Here is a 15,858-nt window from a genome sequence, read left to right on the forward strand (position 1 = left end):
TCTGCTGTCAATTTCTTTAAACTAGGCAAAAAAGCTCTAATTTGATCTCATCTGATAAAAAAAAAAGGTTTTCCCACTTTGCAGTGGAGTCTATCTCGTACTTTTTTTTGGTAAACGTCTGGTGTAATAGCTTCTTTTGCTGCCCTCCCATACAGACCAGTGTTACTAGGCAGAGCTTTTTATAGACTTCCACTTCTTGATAATTCAACCAACATTGCACACCGGAACATTCAAACACTTGGACAGTTAGGAGAATTGATATTAAATAATTGTGAAAAATAATATGTGAATGTTAGATTTTTAAAAATCAGGAGAATGTGCTACAATATCATTTCACAAACTCTTAATATCACTCGGGACTGTCAAATTCATCATAAGGCAATGTAAAGAATATAGCACAACTATGAATTTGTCTAGAACAAGCCATTATCCAAAATTGAGCATGTGTGAAAGGAAGGGTACTTGTAAGAGAGGCCATCAAGAGGTCTATGCAACTCTGACAGTTAGTTTGTATGCAAACAGCATATTTCTGTCAGGATTTCCCAGGTATGACCACGGAGAGAACATAAGTGGTTAAAGTGGCTTTATTAAGAAACACAGATAACAGTCCACCACGGATTGTGGCACAGATATACAGAAATGAAAAGACAGAGCAACAGTTCAATGGGATCAACAATATAGAAGACTTAACTGATCCGTTAGATGGTATTCAGCGCAGCAGGTGTAGAGAGAGCAACAATAGCAGATCTTGGAATAGCGGTGCACTGCAACCACGGGTAAGTCTCACAAAGGAAGTCCAGTCCTGATGAGAGACCTGAACTCACAGAACTTGGTAATGCAGACTGGAGCTGACAACTTGGTAATGCAGACTGGAGCTGACAACTTGGTAATGCAGACTGGAGCTGACAACTTGGTAATGCACACTGGAGCTGACAACTTGGTAATGCACACTGGAGCTGACAACTTGGTAATGCACACTGGAGCTGACAACTTGGTAATGCACACTGGAGCTGACAACTTGGTAATGCACACTGGAGCTGACAACTTGGTAATGCACACTGGAGCTGACAACTTGGTAATGCACACTGGAGCTGACAACTTGGTAATGCACACAGGAGTGACCTGATGATCTGGCCCAAACTATTTGAAGCAGGCAGGTTTGTATAGGCCTCATGCAGGTGATACAACTCCCAGTGATCAAGGAAAATAATCAAAGTAGCACAGTGGCCCCTTTGGTGGGCAGTGGTACTACAAGTACAATACATAACAAATCCAATAAAGTCACTGCAGACAGCAGCTGCAGAGTGCAAGTCGTGACAGTACCCCCTCCTTAAAGGGCAGATTCCAGACGCCCAAATACTAGGAACGGTCGGAAAAGTCAGTCATAGTCCAGAATTGGGCATGTAGTTGAGAAGGCTTCATGAAAGGACGGAAAGGGTATAGAAACCACACCACAGGGGAGTTGAGATCCAAGAGAATCTTTCTTCTTCTTCTTCTTCTTCTTCTTCACTTTCTTTTTATGGTTTTTAGAGGGTTGCTGGAAATGGAGCGAAGAAAACGATAATCTCAAAGTTGGGGTAGCCGGAGATAGAACATGTGGCATAGATGAAACACTGGGAGTTAGATTGGCAAATGCTGGTGCAAATTCTTCGATCACGGCCTCAGTAAAGAGCTGTAAATCAGACAGGATGGGATCTTGGGTTTCAATTAAGGGTTCTGCCCATTACAGAGCTTCCCCTGAAAAGTTGGCCAACATGTAAAACACTTGCTTTCGTTGAGTATCAAGAAGGTCGGATACAGAGGGAAAATAGGATATACAAAATTTAATAAGAGCATGAAATTGCTGAATATCCCCATTGAAGGTAGGTGGTTGGAAGACTTGAACAGAGGATGAATTTGAATTTGCACGAGACAGGGTTGTCTCAAGTTGTACATATGTCCCCTCTGGAGCAGACTGTAAGGGCAGCGCCCCCTCTGGAGCAGACTGTAAGGGCAGCGCCCCCTCTGGAGCAGACTGTAAGGGCAGCGCCCCCTCTGGAGCAGACTGTAAGGGCAGCGCCCCCTCTGGAGCAGACTGTAAGGGCAGCGCCCCCTCTGGAGCAGATTTTAAGGGCAGAGCCCCCTCTGGAGAAGTCTTTAATGGCAGAGCCCCCTCTGGAGCAGACTTTAAGGGCAGCGCCCCTTCTGGGTCAAACTGGGGAACCCGGGTTCTCATGGAAGCAGACAGCGTTTCTGGAATGGAGACAGAAGCTTGCGACTCAGAGCTGGAGGTAGAGGTTGAAGATGGTCGGAGTCTACGGAGCGGGCAATCCTGTAAAAATTGTACATTACTGGCACAGTAAAGACACAGTTTGTGTAGGTCCTCCTGCGCCATTGCTCCTCTTCAGTCAGGTGAGGGCGTGGAACAGCTGAAATCCTAGAATTTGTTGCAGGAATATTGGAAGGTACTGCTTGCAGAGAGTCAAAGGCAGACAAATTTGGTAATGAAATGTTAGCAGCACAGTTAGTCTCTTTACAGCAGGATGTATTAGGGGTGGAAACTGGAAGTTGCTTAAGCACTTGGTTCAGCAAGGAAGATACTTGCGCTATTTAAGTGCGAAGTTGAAGAATGTCCACTTGGAGCAATTGGAACAGGGAATTTTCAGAGGAAATAGCAGCCATGGTCTTAATGTTGAATACGGAGTAGGCCACTACCTTGGAAATCCTTATCAAAAGAGATGAAAGCCGTGCAGCAGCAGGCTTGGTATTAGAGCCAGATCACACTGTCAGGATTTCCCAGGTATGACCACGGAGAGAACATAAGTGGTTAAAGTGGCTTTATTAAGAAACACAGATAACAGTCCACCACGGATTGTGGCACAGATATACAGAAATGAAAAGACAGAGCAACAGTTCAATGGGATCAACAATATAGAAGACTTAACTGATCCGTTAGATGGTATTCAGGGCAGCAGGTGTAGAGAGAGCAACAATAGCAGATCTTGGAATAGCGGTGCACTGCAACCACGGGTAAGCCTCACAAAGGAAGTCCAGTCCTGATGAGAGACCTGAACTCACAGAACTTGGTAATGCAGACAAGAGCTGACAACTTGGTAATGCAGACTGGAGCTGACAACTTGGTAATGCAGACTGGAGCTGACAACTTGGTAATGCACACAGGAACTGACAACTTGGTAATGCACACAGGAACAAAGCACATGGAAATGCTCACAGGAGTGACCTGATCCAGACTGTTTGAAGCAGGCAGGTTTGTATAGGCCTCATGCAGGTGATACAACTCCCAGTGATCAAGGAAAATAATCAAAGTAGCACAGTGGCCCCTTTGGTGGGCAGTGGTACTACAAGTAGAATACATAACAAATCCAATAAAGTCACTGCAGACAGCAGCTGCATAGTGCAAGTCGTCACCATTTCAGTTTTTTAAAAATGTTTTTAGAACGTAAAAGGGTTCCACTATAAAAATTTTAAGTGTGCTTTCAAATAAAAATAACAGTGAGAACAGTATTGCAATAAAATAAGAAATGTATTGTAATTTGATAGAAGGGTGAAATAAGAATGGTCTAAAGAAATATTGCAAAAGTAAAGGAGTTGATATGATAGGGTGAAAACCTGATGAATGCAAGGAATTTAAAGAAGTATGGATATCGTTGGATATCCTCTTACTGTGATAACAAGCTAGTGGTTAACTATTACTAATTTTTAGAGATGCTCACTGACCCCCGTGAACTGGTTTTGGATCTGGATTAGCTTCATGTTTTGGCAAAACCGCCTTTGTGTGTTTTGGTTTTCTCTACTAATTTTAGATTATATAAATGGAAATTATGTAATTGTGAAATAAATTAATAAAATTTGTAAAAATGGATAGTGAAATGTTAAATTATCTGTGACACTGGTACCACAGTGTGAGTAATGGAATATAGTGCATGTAAAAGATTAATATATATTGAATTGATGAGGAAATAATGAACAATTACTGATGTTAAAAACTTAAACAGACTCTTAATATCACTTGGGGCACCATCTTAAAGATATGTAGAGAATATGACACAACTGAATAGGTCTAGAACAGGCCATCCATCGAAACTGGGCACACATGAGAGAAAAGGTACGCATTAGGTAAACCATCAAGAGCTCTATGACAGCTGTTCTTCCATAGACAAAACTGTCCATGGGACAACAATATTAGTATTTTTAAACTTTATTTGCATAGCACCAACATATTACCCAGCACTATAACGTAAACCCATTGAGAATCTGGAAATGTTTGAAAATTTATGTTCACTAATAGTTTCCATCCAACTTGTTGGAAGTTGAGTAATATTACGAAGAATGGGTGAAAATGACATTGTCCAGATGTACAAAGCTGGTAGCCTCACAGATTTAAATACAGCTAATAATGGGATGTAAGAATTACCATGAATTTGTTTGATTCTATAAACCAGCACCAACATGTAACAACAATGAATTCAGTGAAGTTAGAATATTCAATGCTCTTTCCATCCACACTGCTGTAGTTTGATTTAATGCAAATAAAACATATGGAAAAGTGGGTTGTATTTGTCAAATTATTAATTGGGTAAGTGCAATATGTACGAATAAACGGAGAGCCCTTCAGCTATGTTGTTGTTAATGAGCAATATATGACCCTCTAAAGGGTCATTTCTTACATAATAAATCATAATAGAAGTAAATTAAAGTGTTTATATTGGACTTGATGTTTCAGTATACACTGTCTGTAATGGCTGTGTCTATTCTAAGTATGCCTGTAGACACACATCTGTATCCTTATATAGTGATCTAAGCAGAATTGAAATCTGATGGGAATTTTTTATATACACTTTGAAAAACACGCAGCATTTCCATACTATACCATTTTATGCAAATTGTGATATACAGATTTGAAGAAAATATGTGGTGGTCTCATGTCTTTCTGACAATTTAAATACAATGTAAATACATATAAACTGTAGTTGTGAACTAACCGCTGTTATCGTTTAAGCTATATAACCAATAGTTATGCGAAGGATATATATATATATATATATATATATATATATATATATATATAATAAAATATTTTGTTTATAAAATTCCTCCCAACATTGTTATAGTGTAAAGCGGAACGTTTTGCAGTCCGAATAGTGTGAAGCAGCACTCGGACACCTAAAAGCTCATCTCTTAAAAGTGTGCAAAAACTATGAACATAAGTGTTATATGAAGCACAGTAACTTAAAAGAGCACCACCATCAGAGAAACAAACAAAAAATACCCCAGCTCTTTTCTCCCCAATCCTGTCTTCCTCCTCCCACTCACTTGTTGCTCCCATGGATTTGTTGCTCTTCTGGCATTTTATGAATTTCGATGGGTGGGGTATGGTAAAGTCTGTATTCCTCTTGTGACCATTTTGTTAATATGTAACTAAAAGTAAAGTTTACATTTAAACTTACCATTGTATTTAGTGGTATAGTGCAACATATCTCCATTATGCCTGAATATTACAAATAAAAAAAATTCCCACAATAAAACCGCAATCTTTCACTGCTATAGCAAAGTGTCTTTCCCTCCTCCAGGAAAACTTGGAGGGGGGGGGGGGGGGTCAGAAACACCCTAGAATTGAGTACTATGGTAGAACACTGAGATCTGTGTGATTTGGAAGCGTTCGTGTGTCCAGAAAGACATGTGATCCCTTCCTGTGTTAAAGCTGGTTCCTTACGGTTCACAAAGTATTTTAATCATGGGCACTGAACATCAATAGGAAAAACCAATGGCACGTATCTACATGTGTGGTGCCAACGTTGGATTTACATAAGAAGGTTAAACAAGTACTTGAGTGCTGAAAGATTTAGGCAATATGTTGAGAGTGAGTATTAAAGCACGTTACTAAATAATTTTCAAGGTATAATTTAAAGTCATTCAATGCATAAAAATCTAAATTTTGGCCATATTTGTTTGCATATTATTTTCCTGGTACCATTTGTTCTCATGAATTACAAAAATAAAGTTGAAAAAAAGTTACAGGTTTGCATTTTTTATATTTTTAGGAATCAAAATGCTGTTATACAAGTTGTGAAAAAGTTTGGAGGCTTTGTGTTTTCAGACTGTGTGTGTGAAACCACTACCCATGTAATTGCTGGAAGTCCACGGCGTACTTTAAATATTATTTTAGGAATAGCAAGAGGTTGTTGGATCATATCCTATGACTGGGTAAGTAACTGTGAACTATATTTAAAGTAAAATTAAGATTTTTCCATCACCATGAAGCTTGCATGTACAAAAAGTCACATATCAAATATGGAAATTTTGTTAAATGGTTTTAATATTATGTGATCTGTAGATCTCTGAACACAGCTACTTAGATTAATTATTCTAAATCATTATGCCCTATACCAACTGGTTTAAAACTATACTTTCTTAAAAATGTTTTGGCCAGTCCTCCCTTTACTCATTTACATGAATGAACATGTCAGTTAATTGACATATCTCTCTATTCTGAGAAATGGTCACCTCCTGATGTGTGTGTATATACATAGCTTTGCAGTGTATTGATAGTCACTGTTCAGGAAATTCCGTCTGTGTTCTTTCATTCATCCATACAGCTAGAATACACAACAAAAAAATATAACCTTCTTAAACCATAAACTCGATTCCTACATCAATCAGCAGACACACTTGCCCTCATAATATTGACTAATCCAGTTGATCATCACTTACATATTAATCATTTAAATTACCTGTTTAAGTGCAAAATAAATATTGTGAAAACAGGCTTAAAGTACCACTTAGGGAGTTCTTGACAAATAGGAAAATGTAAAACATAAATAAACTTTAGGTACCACACTTTCCATTTTTATTGCTTTTGGCTGATAAAAACTTGACAAATCTACTATTCTCATAGTTTGCATGTTGTACGACACTGATAAATTCTCCCAATATCCAAGAATGATGTTACATTCTGCAAATATTACCACTAATACTTCAGTCTTTCTAGTGAACTTTTGTATATGACAATTTAATGCACTGTAAAATGCATATTCAAATGTTCCATATATATGTATAGGAAATTTAGAAGTGGTGGTATGGAAAATGTAAGTGATTGTAATCTTTTTTTAGTTTTACAATGAAGGCAGTAGAAGTGGTGGTATTGCATACCACCGTATACCAGCTCACTTCGACCACTGTATACAACAAAAATAGCATTAAATTGTAAGATCTCTCATGAGCAGGTCTCTCACTACACTTTGTTTTCATGACTACATTGATTTTGTCTACCTTATTTGTGTGTGTATTATGTATGTCCTGTATTCCTCACTGTCCAGCACTGTGACACTTACAAATTAGTGACAATAATAACTATGTGATTGTGAATTTGCTCATAATGCATGCACCATGTGTGGTTACTAGTTTGCTCTGTACATATTTCAACATTACTTATGGATGGTGCATTGGTTTTAATAATATATTTGGGATTGTTTTTTTAACCAGCATGTTTGGGAGATGGGGTTTATTTGAATAAGGGATTTAGTACATGAATGACAAAGGAAGCATCCTTTGTAACTTAGTACGTAGTGAGCATAAAATACACAAAGTGGATAGTTATTTTGGTATTAGGAGTAGTTAAAATGAGGGTCCAGCTTTCCAGGTGTGGTGTTCTGGCTTTGTTAAAGCTTTCATGGCTGTGGATATGAAACTTTGTGATGTTGGGTAAAATATGCGGCATAGCCCATATACAGTGTTCACCATAATTTTTTTTTAAAAAGTTATATTGGCTGTCAGAGTTTATTCCTGCAGCTATTATATAGACTGTGTATCTTATGTGTAAAAGCCAGGTAGATCATAAATGTAATTAAAACATTTACACCCCAAGCATAAATTTTAACAACTGTAGTTCAATAAAGTTGGTTTTAGCCTTTGCCACACTTCTAAAAACATAAACAAACCTCGCTCCAATATCTTGCTGTGACCCATTTCCATGACAGACGTATGTCTTACTAAAAGTGGTGTACAAGAAATACATCATAAATTGGTTCCCAGTTCACACAGTTGTGGTCAGGAGACATTTGTAGGTGGTAAGATCACTAGATATTTAGAGAAATGGACCTTAACAAAAACAGGGTCTTGAGAAAGGGTATGAGAGGATATGCAATGGAATTTGTGAAACATCCACCAAGCAACGGAGTGCAATGTTCCACACATCAAATGACACCACAGGAAAGATCTGCTATGTTGAACAGTTTGCAATTGTTGTTCAACCAGGAAATAATCATCAGTTTTCCTGTTCATCAAAGAAACACTAGTTTCTGCTCCAGGATTTTCACTGTAAAAATATTATCGAAGAGGAAATCGTATAACTTTGGATTTACGGCACCTTGACAAAATGTATAAAAACCAGGATGTAAAAGGTAGCATACTTGCATTCTATGCTATGTTGTGAAGGGTTCAGATTTTCTCACAGCAGTAGATCCCAAAAATGCGTACTTCATGCGCATAAAAATAAACATTTCCAACTTCAAACCTGATCTTCGCTTTGGGTTATCAATAGTAACATTCACAGAGGTCCAGTTGGTAGTAATTACAAATTTAATAAAAGAGGGGTGTTACTGAATCACTTATAAATAACTTATTTGTGGCTGGGTCATGCAGAAATAATTTATTGTAGAAATGTATTTCAATCAGAGGTGCAGGCAACAATGTATAATTTGAAATGCACTTGTCGTGTTACATTGGGATGTGTTTTGTATGGAAATGTCATTATTTGGGTTTGTAACTTTGCTAGAGAGTCTGTTTGCTGATAGCAGGAAGAAATGCTATGTAAGTCTTTTATGTGAAGTGACAAACACCTCTTTAGCCTGTATACCCAGCAGAGGACCGCTGCCTAGCTGTCTGGTGTGGCTGTATCTCAGATAATGCAAGCATCATGTCTCAGCACATAACAGAGTAGTGTAAATATTGCTAGCATTGCATGTAATTCCCTGTTTTGGAAACATATATGGTATCCTGATACTAATAAATAGCTCAGATGGGGCGTGGTTAGGACGCCATTCTGGAAGGCTGCGTTTGCGAAGAGCTCCGTCCAGCAGTTTAGATAAAACCCTAAAACTGGGCTTTTTTTATACCAAAACTTACTCACCCTGACTGCAAGTCCTTAAGGAGGAAACTGTGCAGCGTCCGGTGGAACAGAGCATCCGGAACGCACATCCGCGTCGTCTGAACAGAAGCGGCCTATTGGACACCTCCTGCTGCCCCATCTGTGGCCTCCACGGATGCTCGCTGCCCTCTCCTCACCAGTGGGCTCTATCCTGCCGGCAGTCTGAGGGAGCCTCAGGCCTGTTTCCGGTCAGGACACCAGACCTCAAGTGCCAACGGGGCACGGGGAAACATACTTCCGGTGGGCATGAATAACAGAACCCACCAAGCAGCACTGACCCGACTCTCGAGCCCAAAGACCTGCTGGATACCTGGGCAGCCTGTTCTACTGGGTCCCCCTGTGAGCCAGCAATCTAATACCCCACGTGTGTCGTGTGCCGACACTAGGCTCCTGCTTTAAAATCCTAGTACCTGGGGCTGCAAATAACGCCTGAATGAGTGTGCGGACCTCCTACGCCTTTAGATTAAACTCTTTGGCTCCAAATTGCCCCTTGAGGGATGCTTGTCCAGTGCTGGGGAGTGGAGGAGTAGTTTCTACAATCATTCATACAACTTAACTGTGAGTAGGACTGTGTGAACCGTCTTCTCTGGGCTCTGCTGCGTTGGAATGCTGTGTCTGCAGTCTGCCTGCCTCCCTGTCTCTATTGAGCGGACTTGTCTACAATCTGGTTGGGAGATCTCATTTTATGTAAAAGAAGGTTATCTAGGTTGCACTGCCCCCTTGTGGCCAAGTACTTTGTGTCTGGTGGACAACGCTTGAGGTGAGATCCCTGCTGGGTTTCCCTTGTGGCTCCTCATCGGTCTGCTGCTGATCCTGCCTGGTACAAGTTTCTCTATGACAAGGATCCACTATAACCCAGTAATGCTCTACGTTTAGATACATCATCTGGACCTAGGCTCTGACCTTGTTCTCTCATATGCCATAGCCCATTTGTGCATCTGTTCTCGGGGCTGTCTGTTTCTTAGGTTGCCAGTATAACCTGCCTGGTCCTCCATCTCTGGCTGAGATTATGCCAATTAAAAAGATTAAGCTTAACAAACCGGCGCCTCCAGTAATCTTCCAGTAAATGTCGCAGACTCATAAGCCAGCGAAGACAGTAGGACAATCTCCACAGACTTCTCCTTTAGACCTCAGAGGGAGCTCACTGTCTTTTCAGGAGTTTCTCAGCCTCTTATAATAGATGGTCCTGTTACTCTACAATCTATTCAATCCCTATTAACAGTTCTCAAAACAGATATTACTTCTGAATTAAAGGCGTCGATTAAAGAAATCAGATCAGAGATGGCAAGTCTTGGCACCAGAATAGATCAGCTTGAGAACAAGTCAGAAGAAATTGTCTTTTCAAATAATGACCTGGCCTCTGCTCATTGGGATCAAGAATACACTCATCGATTTGAAGGACAGGTCGAGACGCAATAACATCAAGATACGGGGTATTCCTGACTCTGTGGCCAATGCTGATCTTAACGATTATGTGACTGGTCTTTTCCACAAGTTGTTGCCATCTGCCTCGTCCATTGACCTCCTTATGGACAGAATTCACTGCTTGCCCAAGTCCAGAAATGTCCCGGAGTCTGCACCTAGAGATACTCTCCTTTGGGTACACTTCTTTGGAATCAAGGAACAGATCTTGAGAGCAGCACTAACATCCTCCCCCACACGGGATGTGCTGGGTGATCTACAATTTTTCTCGGATATTTCCGCTGCTACTCTGTCTCAGCGTAGATCATTCCAGCAAGTCACTGCTGCTCTACACTTAGCTAGCATTCAATATAGATGGGGCTTTCCGACAAAGTTTCTCGCCCATAGAAATGGGGCTTTGGTCGTCATATCAACTCAAGAAAAAGGCTCGGCACTGCTGAAGGCTTGGGGTCTCGGGGTGGTGGAATCATCCTCCTCTTCAACGGTTAGCCGTGTTACAAATTAATGGTCAGTGGCTAACACTTGAGCCTTTTCTTCTCCTGATGGTCTGAGATCATTATTGTGACACCTGTGCGCTGATGGTCATGTAAACTAATCAACAGGCCTCTAGTTGGTTTAGACTTGTATGATCATTGGTTTATAAGACAATCTTCACATCAGGAAATTTACATCTTTCTTTGCTGGTGACAGATGTTCTATTTAATATTTAGTCTCTGTGATTGTTCTGTTTATAGCTGTTTTTCTTTTGCTTACGTTTTGGCATGTGTAAAATTACCAATTTTAGCGTCTGTTTTACTCACATGCGGTTTTATTATACACATATAGTTGGATATGTACTTTGTTTGTTTAACTTCATGTGTGGTAATTATATTTTCTGTTTTCCCTCAAATGTTATGTTTATGCTTAGTTGGGTCAGAGTGTATTAGGTCTGGACCCACGCCCCACATACTTACTCTATTCTGCCGCTTTATTCCGCTCCTATAGCAGCATAATTGTTAGTTCCCTAATGGGTACTATTTTTGTTGCCTTTCCTGTTTTTCCTTCATATATTTCTATCCCATCTTCTCCGTCTATTCCCTTTCAGTCGGAGAATATCTGGAGGAGATGGCCGTCTCGTTCTGGTGTTTTGAGGCGGTGGCTCGTACATCTTTTTACTTTCACCAATGATTTCTCTCCATAAATGCTAAGGGCTTGAACTCCCCTAATAAGCGTAGGATTGTCCTTAAGTATTTTGCGGCTCAAAAGGCTGATATTGTGGCTGTCCAGGAGACACACTTTTCTGCTCACACTTCCCCTCAATTTCACAATTACAAGTATCCTATTTGCTATACCACTTCCAATCCACTGAAGCGTAATTGGGTGGCTGTATTGATTCATGTTAATTGCCCTTTTAAGATGGAGAAGTAGGTAGCAGACAAAAATGGGCACTTTCTGATCTTAGTTGGGAAAATCGAGCAACAGTATGTCACTTTGGTATCTCTCTATACCCCTAATTCTAGACAAATCCACTTTCTTAGGAAGGCACTCCAGACTGTGCATAATAAATGGGGTATGCCATTCTATATGGGTGATTTCGATATAGCTCCTGATACCAAACTAGATCGTACCTCCGATCCCTCCAGGCAGTCGCTTGCTGCACTTACCTCCATTTCTTCATCCTTCTCACAACTTTTAGCTGAGTATGATTTATATTATGTGTGGGGGGCTCTTCACCCTATGGAAAGAGACTACACATACTTTTCTCACGTATATAAATCATACTCTCGAATTGATCTTTTATTGTCAGATAAATGGTCTTTACAGCGAGTTGTAAATGTGTCTATTTTACCTATAACCTGATCGAATCATGCCCCACTGGTTAGCGAGGTGGAACTCATTGCTAGAAATTGCCCCCCTAGGCCATGGAGATCGGCTGACTTTGTATTAGCGGAGGTGGAAGGGGTTCAGGTACTTCGAGAGGTCCTTGAGTCCTACCTAGAAAATAATAAACCTTGGTTTACACCCACTGGTTTGCCCTTAAGGCAGTTATGAGAGGAACAGCGATACAGGCCACTGCCAGAATCCATAAAACTCAAAACAAGGTGATCACTTCTTTTGAATCTGTTAGCTCTCCTGGAAGTCCAACACAAGCTCTCTCCCTTAGATTCCACTATCAAAGCTGAATTGACTGTATTACGCCAGAAGGTCGCTGATGTTTCTCTTCTCCAAATCAATTATGCCATAGCTAAACTCAATCAAAAATGGTATACCTTGGGAAATAGAGCAAGCAAATTATTAGCTCGTAAGCTTCGGGGGAAAAATGCAATAAATCGGATCAAGGTGTTGCACTCTGATCGGGGGGTCATATTTCTAATCCTTTAGCTATTGCAAACCAGTATGCTTCTTACTATGGAAGGCTTTATAATCTTAAGGATGCTCACTCTCTCATCCACCACACGGGGGAGTCCATCAGCGATTTTCTGGACCAATTGCCCTTCCTTCTCTGTCCCCTGAAGTAGCCTCTACTTTGTACTTTGTGCTCGGACTGGATGTAGGACGAGGTCATGGCCGCCATTAAATCTATGAAGCGAGGTAAGGCACCAGGCCCTGATGGCTTTGCGCACGACACTTATGCCTCCTTTCAATCTGTCTTGTCGCCTGTTCTCACCACATTATTTAATAATGCCACTCGAGATGCGTTCCTACCTGAGGAGATGCTTGAGGCACAATTGATTACAATACCTAATCTGGGCATAGATACCTCTCACTGCCATAATTATCGGCATATTGCGCTCCTTAACTCAGACCTTAAAATATTTGCCAGACTCATTGCAATTAGGTTGAATCCCATTTTGCTGCTTCTAATTAACCTGGATCAGATGGGTTTTGTACCTGGTAGACAGGCCCTAGACAACACATGATGAGTTTTCAATATCTTGGAGACCCATGCAACTAAATCTGTACCCCTGCTGATCCTCTCATTGGACGCTGAAAGAGCGTTTGATAGGATCAGTTGGGCTTACCTGTCTTCAGTTCTTTCTAAATTTGGGTCTCTGGGTTCTTTCTTCATGCCAAAATTACCCTCTATTCTAGACCCTAGAATAGACCCTTGGCTAGGGTGTTTAGCAATGGGTTTCTTTCCTCTGCCTTCCAGATTACCAATGGTACTAGACAGGGATGCCCGTTGATTTATGCACTAGCTTATGGAACCACTGGCTGAAAAGATTAGAACATCTGACTTGGTTACGGTGTTCTTCATTGGCAATCACCAGCATAAAATCTGTCTTTTCACTGATGATGTATTATTATTTGTCACTAAGCCTTGGACTTCCATCCCTGCTATATATAGAATCTTGGAAGACTATTCTGCAGCCTCTTACTTTAGACTTAACCCATTCAAAATGGAGGCACTGGGAGTTTCCCTCTCGCAGTGTTCTCTCCAGTCACTCCAAGCTGAGTTCTGATTCCATTGTTTTTCATCTACTATGAAATACTTGGACCCTGAACAAGTTGTTGAATGTAATTATCAACCTTTACTGGTGCAATTTGTTGCTCTTACCACAGCCTGGGTGAATTACGAGATTTCCTGGTTGGGAAGGGTGGCCTCTCTGAAGGTGAGGATACTCCCGAAGATCCTGTTCCGTTCTATCCCTTATTTGGTTCCCATGTCTCTTATTAACAAGTTTTACTCTGTTGCTTTTAGCTTTGTCTGGTGTAGGAAACACCCCAGGATGGCTAGAAACCGAATGTTTCGCTCCAAGCTTAGAGGGGGGTAGCTGCCCCTAAATTGGAAGCATATCAGCAAGCTGCCTTACTCTATCAACTTATAGACTGGCAGGCCTCTCCACTTCGCAAACCCTGGGTCCTTATAGAATCATATAGCTCCCCTCTGTTTCCCCTGGAAGACTAACTATGGTTGGATAAAGTTAGTAGACCGACTTTAATCACACCTCTCTGAAGAGTCTGGGATAAAATGATGGCTTCAACCCAAGATTCATGTCTTCTCTCTTCGCACTTCTCCGTAATGGCACTCTCCTCCCTAATCCCCAACCTTTGCCTTGATTTTTGGTATAGTCAGGGTGCGGTTCGGTTGCAGGATCTTCTGGAGGATAATGCAATAGTCCTTTTCCCAACTACGAGATTGGTATAGCCTTCCACACCGTGACTTTTATAAATACCTTCCTGTTAGGCATTAATTAAATTCTCTCCATCCATTAGTACTCAAACCTGTTACCCTGCCTATAAGAACTCTCTTCTCGTCGTCCTCCCATTCGGGTGGTATCTCCTCTTGATACCAGATTTTGTTAGCTCCTGGGGAGTCACGTGCCTTGTTGATTCAGGCCCATTGGGAGGATGACCTGGAGATCTCATTGACTGAAGAGGATTGGGAGAAAATATATCAAGACATTTATAAAATGTCAAAATGTATAAATCATGCAGAGATGTTGGTTAATGTAGCCCACAGACTGTACCTCACCCCCGATAAACTCCATAAGTTTCGACTGGATGTTTCTAAATATTGTTGGTGGGAATGTGGTGAAATTGGCTCTTTTATGCACGTCTTTTGGTCATATGCGAGGTTGCGCCCACTGTGGATAGCGGTGTTTGATCTAATACATGAGGTTATAAAGGTGAGCGTTCCAGTGTGTCCGGCTTTGGCTTTACTACATCATTATCCCCCACAAATCCAGCATCACAACCGATATGTTGTTGGGCACATACTTATTCTTGCCAGGGCAGCGATTGCTCAGAAGTGGAAATCTACAGATGCCCCACCTCTTAATAAAATTGTAGCCAAAATCCAGCGTAGTTATGTCCTGGAGACAATGGTTTTTAAATACTCTGCCTCAGCAACCTCCCCCTGGATTAAAATGGTTTGCCTGGAACGAGTACTATACAAATCACCCTTCCCCGCATGGATCACTTGATTCAGTTGCTCGCCCCTAGGGACTAACAGTCAAGTGGCTTCGAGCTCTAGTCTTTCATTAAATACTTGTCGACTATAGATGGTTCCTCCTGATACGTTGTTTCCTACCCTTTTTCTGCTCACTTTCTCCCCTTCTCTTTCTTTTTATTTCTTTTTCCTTTTTTTATTTTTCATATTGTACGTATAGTATATTGTATTGTATTATGGTTTCATAAGCCGTTGTTAATACCGCAATCGACGCAAACCATTATATTTTGAATATGATGTGGAAAAGGCTTTTACAGGGTAGATTGGCAATTTCTCGAGGAGGTGCTGGGGCAAATAAGATTGGGTCCAGTCTGTTTTCATAGAATCCTCTCCCATTACAGGATTCCAACAGCCCATA

General features: G+C 40.8%; 1 protein-coding gene across 2 annotated transcripts in view; it reads left to right on the plus strand.

Annotated features, from left to right (window-relative positions):
• The window catches only part of MCPH1 (microcephalin 1), a 274,703-nt gene that overhangs the window by 81,469 nt on the left and 177,376 nt on the right, over positions 1–15,858 (plus strand). For both annotated transcript variants that reach the window (XR_012689650.1, XM_075202484.1), the window contains exon 11: positions 6,042–6,204. Coding sequence is in view for 1 of the 2 variants with exons in the window: in XM_075202484.1 (XP_075058585.1) it covers positions 6,042–6,204 (163 nt within the window). In the remaining variant the exon portion in view is untranslated. The remainder of the gene's footprint in view (positions 1–6,041; positions 6,205–15,858) is intronic.

The sequence above is a fragment of the Mixophyes fleayi genome, chromosome 3 (assembly GCF_038048845.1).
Source record: "Mixophyes fleayi isolate aMixFle1 chromosome 3, aMixFle1.hap1, whole genome shotgun sequence".
NCBI classification, from domain to species: Eukaryota; Metazoa; Chordata; class Amphibia; order Anura; family Limnodynastidae; genus Mixophyes; species Mixophyes fleayi.